Genomic DNA, 11,772 nt, shown 5'->3' with positions numbered 1-11,772 from the left:
ATATATATATATATATATATATATATATATATATATACACACACACAACTAATTGTGTTGTAATTTGCTTCATTTAGCGACTCAGAAAATGTTTATCTTGGACAAATTAAAATTTAAACGACATCTTTGACATCTTCATGAAACACCGAGCGTCTTCAGAAAGTTCTCACTCATCAAATCTAAGAGGATTTCAGGTTTTCTGCAGAGCGACGTGTTGTTCTGCTGCCGTCTGCAGCTTGAGCAGGAAGTGGAGGTGTGGAGGTGAGCGGAGCTCCTGCAGGAGGTTTCCTGTCTGACAGTCGGCCTCAGCTGCAGGATAACGAGTCCTCCGGGGATCCTTGGTGAACGCTGACAACAGCCCCGCTGCCAGGAGGCTTCTCCCTCAGCATCAGGCCGGGGGTTAGTGGTAAATACAAACCAGGTCCACGGGGGGGTCATTTAACACATTTCACTAAAACTCAACTAATGTGCTGCATGGGACTGAATGAATGAATGAATGACTGAATGAATGACTGACTGACTGAATGAATGAATGAATGACATCGTCTCCAGTATGTTAGAGCCTCGTCCAAAGGTGCTCGTACAGCAACAACACGAACATTCATTCTAAAAATGATTAAAATATTATGGACAGAACATTTCATGACTAACACAGACCAGTGTTGGTGAGGTGTGTGTGACACTGTGTGACTGTGTGACACTGTGTGACTGTGACGAGTGTGTCAGTGCTTCATAAATGTGATGGCCTGTGGAAACGGCCTCTGAACCTGGTGGTCCAGGTCTGATGGACCTAAAGCGTCTGTGAGGTCAGCAGGTGAGTGTATTTAAACAACCTTCTGTTACCAGTCCCACACGCTCAGTGCTCCATGAGTATGGGACTGGAGGCCCGTTGTTACAGGATGTTCAGTCCTTATACAAGCGGTGAGAGAGTTTGGTTCTTATTGCCGACAGTAAGTCGGACCCCTTGAGGGTGGGAGTTGGACTCCACCAGCTGCCCATCGTCACAGATTCTCTTCAGAACTTTTATGGACAGTTTCTCGGTGCAGCCAGAGGGTTGAGGGAGTCCGGCTCAGTGGGCTCAGGATTCATCTCTGCTCTTTGCAGATGATGTGGTCCTGTTGACGTCATCGTGCCGTGATCTTCAGCTCTCACTGGAGCGGTTCACAGCTGAGTGTGAAGCAGCTGGGATGAGAACCAGCACCTCCAGATCTGAGGTCATGGTCCTCAGTCAGAAAAACAGTTAACTGTTCTCTTCAGGTCGAGGGTGAGGTTCTGCCTCGAGTGGAGGAGTTCAAGCATCTCTGGGTTTTGTTCACGAGTGAGGAACGAATGGAGTGAGACTGACAGACGGGTGCAGCATCTGCAGTATTGTGGACTCTGTGCCGGTCCGTTGTGGTGAAGAGGGAGCTGAGCTGCAAGACAAAGATCTCTGTTTACCGGTCGGTCTACGTTCCTCCCTCACCTCTGGTCATGAACTCTGGTAGAGACTGAAAGAATGAGATCATGGATCCAGGAGGTTGAAATGAGTTTCCTCTGCAGAGCTGGACTCTCCCTCAGAGACAGGGGGAGAAGTTCAGTGATCAGGAGAGACTCAGAGGAGAACCACTGCTCCTCCACATCCAGAGGAGCCAGTTGAGGTGGTTCAGGCATGTCCGACTGAGAGAAGACCCCGGGGAAGACCCAAGACTATGTCTCTCTGTTGGCCTGGGAACACCTTGGAGTCCTCCCAGAAGACCTGGAAGAGGCTGTGGAGAGAGATGTCTGGACCTCCCTGATCAAGATGCTGCCCCCGAGACCTGAGTCCAGAACAAGATGAAGATGATGTATGGATGGATGGATGGATGGATGGATGGATGGACCAGTGAAAGTTTAGAAAACACATTTTCTGCCAGAAAAGTTTTAATTTTTTTAAAATGTTTGTGAATCCTTACATTGAGGAGATAAACACTAAATTACAGTTGTTAATAAAGAAATGTTTTATTCATCATAAAGTGCCCAAGTAAGAAAAAAATAAAGTTTATGAGAACAGAGAAAACTATAAATGACATTTAAATAATAAAACAAGTTTATTTTTTGTTCCTCTGAGCTTCATAAACCGAGTCGTCTTCAGTAGAAACACCAAACGCTCCAGTCTGACTCCGCATCCGTCACAAATATCAGTTACACACAAAACGGGATTATAGTTTGACAAACAGCTGTTCAGGTTGGAACATGTGTTGTCTTTAACAGATTGTAAATCGTCTTTTGTCCCTAATTGCAGATCAATAATATAAATTTGCAGCGTCCAGGTTTGATCGGTTCACGTTTGGTTTGAACTCGTGTCGAACATCGTTTCAGATCATCACAAACGTTAAAATCGACAGTTTGTCTCCGACGTGCTGCAGACGTGATCTGAAGACGTTCGTGTGGAGTGAGACGGTCAGAGCGGCGTGGTGGTCTGCTTCATGACCTCCAGCCTTCAGCTCAGAGGAACCCGTTTCAAACAAACGCTCCGGTTCTCAAAGTTCTGCAAACAAATTCTGTTTTCCCTTCATCAGGACCAAAGTTAAATCTGATGGACTTTCAGGGCCTCACAGCAGCAAGACGACTTTAAATCACAGTAAATGCATTAAAAAGGTCAATAAATAAATTCATTCAAGCGATAAAAATGTCAAGGACCTGAATTTAAATCAAGGTTGAGGTCAACAGCTGGTTGAAATGATTAAAGATGGAAACTTTTTTTAAATTACACTTTTGATGCACATCCAACAACAACAAAATAAAAAACTAACTCAAAATAAGAATCTTGTCTGCATTTGTTTTTAAATATAAAATACACATTTTATCTGTTAGATCTGTGTTAACCAGCAGTCTGGTTTAAAACCACCTCCATCGTTGTTCAGGGGTGTAAATATTAAATATGAGCAGCATTCGAACCCAAACCCAGTTTGTTCTGAACCTCCAGAACATCAAACCTGTTCTGAGCAAAGTGGAAATAATTTGTAATCGATCGTTTAAAAGTCCCAAATGAAACGCAACAGAAGCATCTCCATGCTGAGCCTTCCTCTTTCGTAAACAGAGGCATTGTGGGTAATGTAGTTTAAACAGATGTTGGACGGGACCAGTTCCAGACCGTTGAACAGTCAGAACTTTGATTCGTTGTGATTTCCTCTCCATCCTCAGTCACTCGTCTTCAGAAACAGTGGCGCTCGAAAGTTTGTGAACTCTTTAATTTTCTACATTTCTGCATCAGTAGGACCTAAAACATCTTCAGGTTTCACACAAGTCCTAAAAGAAGATGAAGAGAACCAGTTAAACCATCCATCCATCATCTTTACCCGCTTATTCCATTTTGGGTCACGGGGGTCGCTGGTGCCCATGTCCAGCAATCACTGTGCGAGGGGCGGGGGACACCCTGGACAGGTCTCCAGTCCATCACAGGGACACATAGAGACAAACAACCATTCACTCTCTCACCAAGGGACAATTTAGAGTTACCAATCAGCCTAACATGCATGTTTTTGGGCTGTGGGAGGAAACCGGAGCACCCGGAGAAAACCCACGCATGCACGGAGAAAACATGCAAACTCCACCCAGAAAGGCCCCTGGACCGGGGTTTGAACCAGGGACCTGCTCGCTGAGAGGCAGCAGCTCTACCAGTTGCACCACCGTGCTGCCCACCAGTTAAACTAATGAGACTAAAATAAGACGCCAGGTCACTTGTTTATTGATGAAATGGTCCAAGAGTACAGACCTGAGTGGTAAAAGTTTGTGAACCTTTGTTTCAGCAGGGGAGTGGTGGTGCAGAGGTTAAAGGTAGGCAGTGGTCTGAAGGTCACCGGTTCAAATCCCTGGTCTGACAACATCAAAATGTGGGTGTGAAAGGTGAAGCAGCCACACCTGCCTCCACCCTCATGCGCCCCACTCTGGACCCTTGAGCAAGGCCCTTAACCCCCATCATCTGCTCCCCCAGGTGCACCAGATCACAGCTCTCTGCTCTGCTCAGAGGCTGTGGTAGCTCGGTGTGTGCGGTTCATCAGGAAGGACATGTCGTAAAAACATTCACGTCTTGGCGAGTTAAATAAAATAAAGGCTTCACAAACTTTCAAGCACCGCTGTATCCGAGCCAACTCATGCCGTCTGTTTTCTGAAGAGGAGGTTCCTGTAAAAATCTCCCAACAAGGTTCATGTTCTCTTCCAGGAACCATCAGCTGTTTCCAGGTTTTAAACTAATTTAATTTGTTTAAAACGTTCGGACGGATCAGCTTTTCAAAAAATCTCTGTTTGGCCCCTTTTGATTTAATAACGCTGGTTTTCCACGTCAGCCCAGTGACGGACTGGTGACCAGCCGTTTGGGTCATTTTGACGGAGCCGTGTAAATAAATTTAAATCTTTAGAGCTGATCGCTGAGACGGTTTGATGATCGTTGGTTTGAACAGATCCGTGTGGAACCCGACGGCCCGACCGGTGAATTGAAGCGTTAAACTGGAGGTGTGAAAGGTTAAAAAGTGCTTAAGATGATGGTAACAGTCAGAAACAACTCCTCCTCCTTCTCCTCGTTCAGCTGATGATGAAGACTCTGGGGCCCTCCTCCCTCATAGGAGGCAGACTTTCTATCACCACGTTGTCCATGAGTCCATACTTATCCTCCTTTTTATTCCTCCCTCCTCTTCCTCCTCCGCTGGCTGAGACTTCCTCTGTAAGCCCCTCCCTCTCCACTGGCTGAGAAAGCTGATTGGTCAGCTGCCTCATTGTAATCTGCATCAAAAAACAAACATTGTCCGTGAGGTTGCATCAAGTTTATTTTATTAAACACAAAGAAGCTGCAGTTTATCTGCACACGGGGATTAGAGGGGAGGGAATGCACACCTGCAGCTCCCTGAACAGGTGCAGCATGGCCACGCCCACCACGATGACCAGGAAGGAGCCCAGCGTGGTGACCACGTCCACGGCGGCCATGCTGCTCCACTCCTGGAAGAGGATGATGGAGGTGGACAGAACCACGGAGGTGAAGAGGACATAGTAGATGGGGTACACCAGCAGGGTGTTGAAGGTGTCCAGAGACTTGTTCAGGTAGTTCACCTGCAGATGGACACACAGGTGAGGTCGGGTGAAGTGCAACACTAAAACATTAAAGTTTGTAGAGCTCTTCAACGTCTGCAGAAATACAATGTTTAACATCAGACCCCCAAACTGCCCGAGTTCTGATAAAACCAGCCCGCCGAACAGGTTTCTGTGGAGTGGTTATACACGGTCAGTATTTTACCTGCAGCAGGTAACAGCCAGGGATCATTCACAGAGCTGGCATTTCATTATGTGGGTCTGAAACTGTGCAGAGATACTTTCATGCAACATCCCAAAAACCGACATGCTAACCGGCTCGCTTTGCAATTTAGTCAAAGTTTTTTAAAATATACTTTACATGTCCTGACAAATGCTCTAATGACAAAAGAGTTATTCTGAGATTTGAAAGAAAATTTGTTAAAGAATAAAGCAAAAATGTTCATTTTACTTAAAACACAAACATACAAATAGTAAAAAATATAAAACTGATCATTTTCCAGTGACCTCCATTTTGTTTCGGAACAGATTTTTTTTATTTTTACATTTCATGGTTTCACATAAGACATGATTCAAGCTGGTGAAACATCTTACAGCGCGGATCATCAGGCCAAGATGCAGGTATCCTCTCAGAGGTAATCTCACCTGCGTTACTATGGAGACGATGAGCGTGATGAGCAGGATCCAGGTGAGAGGATGAGCGAGCACAGACAGGTCATAAACCACTGAGCCGAAAGAAAAGCGTGGCGTTACATTTCCTACAGTTCAACTCTTCCGAGTTCACAATAAAACTTTCAAAACAGAAACTGTGGTTGGAGCAAAAGTGGCACCGTCTGTTGGCGGCGTCTCACCGGTGTTGATGGCGATGGCGAGGCCCTTCACCGACGACACGGTGAAGGCTCCCAGCAGCGAGCAGATGCTGATGTAGATCAGGATGTTGGACCGCCCGTACCGAGGACAGAAATACAAGACGAGCACGGCGCACAGAACCAACACTGCCACGACGTACACCAGGAAACCTGACACACATAGAAACACACAGTTACACAAACCATCAAGAGGTCCAAGTACGTCATTAAGAAATTAAGTTCTTCATCTTAAACATAAAGAACGTTTATGATTCTGACAAATTATTACAGTTAATTACAGCCCACCTGATGTACCAGTAAGGCCAATATTTTAAGACGATGTAGACATTTGGGGACATTTCGGTATCGGCAATAATTGTCCCATTATTTGCTGATGTAAACGCATCTAATTTTCATCCCTACAATGCTGGAACTAGCTGTAATTGTACAATGTATCCAGCAGAGGGCGCATGAGTCATGGTCGTTCACTTAAGTTTCGCTTTCAGCACAGCCGAAGCAGGGAGCAACTAAATACTGCGTGGCGTATTTTGCTGAACAGAGCATGGTAAGTTTGTTTTAACTCATCTGTAAAATAAAATAAAAATAAAAATAAATTCTCTTCAATCCTCCAACCATTAGCTCATTTTATGCCATTAGCTACATGCCTCTAAAGCTAGCAAGCAAACGTTAATGTTCAGTTGCACCACCTTCACAACATTAGCCCCGCCGTCAGTACTTCTAGCAACAGTCCTGTCGGACTGAGATTCCAGTTTGTGAGAACATCCAGTGTTAGTAACATATCCTGATGCATGCTCAATAATCCAGGTAGAAAAATCTAAAAAAGTTAAATCTGGTCCTCTGGACATTCAAAAAAAACAAAGCAAATCAACAAAAAATGTAGAAACGTTTCGTCTCTCATCCTGAGGACTTTCTCAGTCTGAGGTGCTGTATTCAGCTCAGTCTCTTAAATAGCACCTTCTCAGAGTGGATCAACCAGTTTTGCTGCTGACAACCAAAACCAGCTGATCACATGCTCAAGTCATTAGCACCTGATGGCTGTTTACTGTTCACAGAGGGCTGAGTGATACTAGCAATCACAGCATTGTAAGAGGGGGACAGTTGAACCCGGAGGCTCCACCCCTGTTTAATGATGGACGGTTTATTTTCACAAAGATGGCCTCCTTTACTCCTCTCTCAAACCATCGTTCCTCTCTGTCCAGGATGTGAACATCTTCATCCTTGAAAGAGTGACCGCTGGCCTGGAGATGAGTGTAGACCGCAGAGTCCTGGCCTGATGATGTTGATCTTCTGTGCTGGTCTTCCTTTTGGCCAGTGGCTGTTTTGTTTCCCCGATGTAAGACTGATCACCCCCCTGACACTGAACAGCATACACAACATTACTCTGTTTGTGCCAGGGGACTGGATCTTTGGGATGAACCAGTCTTTGCCGTAATGTATTTTGGGGTTTAAAAGCCACTGGGACGTTATGTTTAGAAAATAAACGTCTCAGTTTCTCTGATACTCCCTCAACATATGGAATGACCACTGGTCTGGGTCTGGGTTCCTCCTTTTCACCTGTTGGCTGACTGGAGTCCTGTTTGGGTTTCTTCTTTCAGGAAGGCCCAGTTAGGATATCCACATTGCTCTAGAGCCTGTCTTAGCTCAGGAGCCAGGCAGAAGGAGAAATCCCACACAGGATGAGAGACGAAACGTTTCTACATTTTTTGTTGATTTGCTTTGTTTAGTTTTTTTTTGAATGTCCAGAGGACCAGATTTAACTTTTTTAGACAGTGTTAGTAACGTTATCTTTGTCGTCCTCAGTGAAATGCAGTTTGTCTGAAATCTTTACTTCTTAACAAAGAAAAATAAACTCTGCTGCGGTCAATGCTAATTAAACCTTCATGTGACTGTGTAAACAATGAACAGAAAGGGTGTTTCTTTGTTTAATTCATATTTTTGTAACACACTTCACAACTTTACGGTGAATAGTTGAGGACAGAAAACGTGAATGCACGTTAGGAAGACTGTTCTTATGTAGATGAACAGATGACCTTAGACTTAGTTTTTGACATGGGCCTAGTCCACTACACTTATGACCAGTGCAACACTTGTAAACCTACTGGGGACTAGTGTTAATCTGATTAGCTTAGCTTCATGGATGCTAACAGCTGTGCCAAATAAACAAGCTCCGCCTCACTCACCGTTTATTTAAATTCTTGGGGGTGGACAAAGCACAAAAAATTTCTGCCATTATGTCGGTTATCAGCATTAGCCTTCACCTCCCAATATCGGTATTGGCGATAGCCACATTTTTTATATCGGTCGGGCTCTACTGTTAATGCTGGCTAATGTGGCTCTGTCAATACAGACATCATTAAGACCGTCCCCTCCACCTATACCTCAAACAATAAGGTCTTGTCTTTTTATTTAATCTTTCCGACAAAATGAAGTTACAAAATAAATGTTGAAACAATTTAAAGCATTTATCTATAATAACAGAAAATAAATCACCTTTTCACAATTCCCTAAACCTCTCCAGGCTCTCTTCCACCTGCTCCCTACACTCACTATAGATGTTGTAAAGATCAGAGTCCACGGGGCCTGCCTGGCCTCATCATCTCTGAATGAAGAAGCTGGTCCCACCCACACCTGGAACACACGACGTCCCTCGGACTGATGCCCGTCACATGCTGGGCCCCGAGGTTAGCGCTAACATTTCCCAGCATTCCCTCTCACCAGGCTCCAGAAGCTTCTTGGCCATCTCTTGCAGCGACTTCACTTCCTGTTCCTGTGGAGCGTGAATAACCAACAAAACGCTCCCCAGCACGCAGAGAAAGCAGCCGAGCTTCCCGACAAGGTTGAGCACCTCCCCCAGCAGGTAGGAGGACAGAACGGCACTGAAACAGAACAGAAGACGTTTATCACACAAACTCATCACAACGTTTCCGTGGTCTGCTGCACACGTCAGTCTGAGCGGCTCGTAGGGATCACTCTTGTACCTGATGAGGACGCTCAGAGCGCCCAGTGGGGTCACCAGCGTGGCCGGGGCGAACATGTAGGCGGCGAAGTTACACACCTCCCCCGCTCCCACTGCAGAGACACAAAGACTCACTGAAGACGCCTCAGGAGTTCAAGTCAATTCAACCTGCGACTGTGAATTCAACCAAGGAAGGTCAGCTTGATCCAACGTTACAACATTTCAATAGAGAACACATGAATCTTTATCCGTCTGTTAGCAAAATATCTCATGATTCACCAGAAAGATTTTAATACATTTCGAACAAAGTAACCACTGGGTGAATCCAGAGCTGATTCACGATGGCCGCTGCAGCCATCCAGTCTCAGCAAACATATATGGCTACAGCTCAGACGTTTTTACAGACGCTGAGCTGAAGAGTGGTGCGGTAGTAGCTGAGAGTCATCCCAACACAAACTGAGTGCTAACCGATCAAAGGAGATCTTCGTTTCAAACCTGGCGGAGCGAGGCAGCGGCTGTTCTGTAAATACTCCCGCTTTGTTCATTTGAGAGAATATTTCTCGTTTTAAACGGAATATAAAACTGAGAATTTTAAAAGACACGAGTATAGAGTCTGAGATGGAGCTCATTTCTCTGAGCACTGCACAGTCTGACCTTCAGGGTGAATCTACTGAAGACTGTCAGCTGTCTGAAATGTTTTCCACGTGATTTACTTTTCTCTCTGTAGAACGATGGACTCCAGATAGTTTGGGAATGACCTTTGACCCTTTCCTGATTGATGAGCAGAAACCTTCTGAGGTCATTGCTGATTTCTTTCCACCCTGGTGGTTTGTTAACGCACCCGTGGGCTCCAGGGCAGCAGAACCTGCAGCTTTTCTCTTCTTGTTAAGTGAGCTGCACGCCACCTGCTGCTCTCGTTAGCTTCATGAAGTCTGTACAGAACAAGAAACGAACCGATCTCCTGCCTCAGAGTAAGAGTGAACATCAGCAGAACTCGGGTTCTGTTCCTGTCACACGGAGCCGTGAGAACCTCCATGAGGAACATAATACTCACTGGTCAACAGGCCTCCCCACCACAGCCAGTCCTTCAGGTATCCGTGTCCTCCGTCACCTGCAGGAAACATTAACAGACATTTCTTCAGACTTCTTGGAAGTTCAGTCCTGATGCACAGGATCTGGTTTCACCGTACCTCCATGAGAACAGAAACCACAGATCAGGTTTAAAGGTTCCTAAAGCAGCAGCACTTAAAGCGGCCTGCCCGTAAACAAAGGTCCAAAGCAGAAATGCTTTAGTTCTGGTTTAGTGTCTTTACATTCCGTCTGCTCTCCCACACTCAGTTCATCGTTGTTCAAACCTTTAAATGAAAGTCACCAGGACTTCTTGTATACTTTGATCAACTAAACAATTAAAACAAGGAATAAGATGATGTCGCATTAAAAATGTTGTCTGCCACAATTAAAATGGAATAAAATTAATTAAAAATACCATAAATGCATAATAAATAGGTTAATGTGGCTCTAACTATAGTGAATGAATAAGCCCCGGAGTGGTTCTGGTGCAGCTGCAGGGTTCGTCTGTTCAGAAGGAGTCGTTTCTTCCTACAGTCTCCTTTGGGCAGCAGACGGGATGATGCTTCCTTACACAGATGACTTCTACTAATTAACATTTGTTCTAATTAACGATTTATACTTGGTGTGAATGTTTCCTGTACCGCGACCCGAGGCTTCCGTTGTAAAACTGCGCCGCATAAATAAATAAATGAAATGAACCTGCTGATGAACGCCAGCTGTGACGTCCTGCCGGTAAACGAGCCCAAATCACCAAAAACATTTTAAACTACATTCAGAACCGTCCACAGAGTCTAAAACCACAGAACACAACAGAAGACAGCGGGCGGAGGAAGTATTTTTAGAAGCGACTACTTCGTGGAGCGAATGATTCTTTTCGTTTCCGCCCTCATGGACCAGACCCGGTTCCTGTCAGAACCACCAGGATTTTATTTCTTTACACTCAGAACTTGTGTCTCGTAAAACTTTACTGCATTTGTTAATGTTCAACTCCTCCAGGTCCGCATGCCGATGGTTAGAATCCCGATGTGGAGCGCGTTAACTCACCTGCTCTGGTGTGTCCGTTACTGGCCAATCGGAGGAGAGCTTTCTTCTTCAGGATGACGCTTCCACCAATCAGGAAGGCCGACAGCAGCGCCAGCCCCAGGCCCAGCCACATGTTGTAGGACGTGTACGGCTTCGCACCTGAACGTTCGACAATCATTTTTACATCCGAGCGTGAAACAAGTTTTAATAAAGTGATCTGATCGTTTTAACCGTTTCACAGAGTTGGCAAAATAACGGTTACAACCAAATTTAAAAAATACAGAGCATCTGGAAAACTGCAAACAAGAACCCGACAAGATAAAACAACAAAAACACAAAGAGACAAGTGATAAACAACTAACAGCTCCCTGTCCAATTCAGAATCTAACTTCTAACCTACAAAGCCCTCAACATCCTAGTCCATCTTATATCATAGACCTTATTGTTTCATATTTTCCTAACAGACTGCAGGTTTACTTCTGGTTCCTAGAGTTTCCAAAAGCATTCTGTCCATGAGTTTGACTCCTTGTCTACTTTTGAGATTAGATTTAAATCTTTCTGTTTTGACAAATCCTATAGTTAGGGTGGGCTTGGGTTTCCTGAGCCATCCCTTAGTTCTGCTGCTATAGGCTTAGACAGCTGGAGGACAAACTGACCACATGTCCTCTCTGCTGCCATCTTTACTCGCTCTACCCGTTTGTAATTGTAATTATTTCCATCTTAACATGTTTTTGTCTTTCCTCCTATAGAAATTACACCTGGACGTGTCCTCCTATAGAAACTACACCTGGACCCGTCCTCCTATAGAAACTA

The 11,772-nt window shown here is 44.9% G+C and overlaps 1 protein-coding gene and 1 pseudogene across 1 annotated transcript in view; both read right to left on the bottom strand.

Annotated features, from left to right (window-relative positions):
• Nucleotides 1–11,772, bottom strand: part of LOC119420771 — a 261,041-nt pseudogene that overhangs the window by 204,024 nt on the left and 45,245 nt on the right.
• nipal4 (NIPA like domain containing 4) overlaps nt 4,453–11,772 on the bottom strand; it is a 15,373-nt gene continuing 8,053 nt past the window's right edge. The window contains exons 3-10 of the mRNA XM_037687759.1: nt 10,981–11,118; nt 9,920–9,976; nt 8,888–8,978; nt 8,625–8,785; nt 5,892–6,059; nt 5,686–5,765; nt 4,849–5,061; nt 4,453–4,737 (exon numbers count right to left, since the gene is read on the bottom strand). Of these exons, the coding sequence (XP_037543687.1) occupies nt 4,540–4,737; nt 4,849–5,061; nt 5,686–5,765; nt 5,892–6,059; nt 8,625–8,785; nt 8,888–8,978; nt 9,920–9,976; nt 10,981–11,118 (1,106 nt within the window). The 3' untranslated portion in view covers nt 4,453–4,539. The remainder of the gene's footprint in view (nt 4,738–4,848; nt 5,062–5,685; nt 5,766–5,891; nt 6,060–8,624; nt 8,786–8,887; nt 8,979–9,919; nt 9,977–10,980; nt 11,119–11,772) is intronic.

Source organism: Nematolebias whitei, chromosome 14 (genome assembly GCF_014905685.2).
Source record: "Nematolebias whitei isolate Nwh7 chromosome 14, NemWhi1, whole genome shotgun sequence".
Classification (NCBI taxonomy): Eukaryota; Metazoa; Chordata; class Actinopteri; order Cyprinodontiformes; family Rivulidae; genus Nematolebias; species Nematolebias whitei.
The sequence above is the reverse complement of the archived record's forward strand: the minus strand, read 5'-3'. Positions and strand labels throughout refer to the sequence as shown.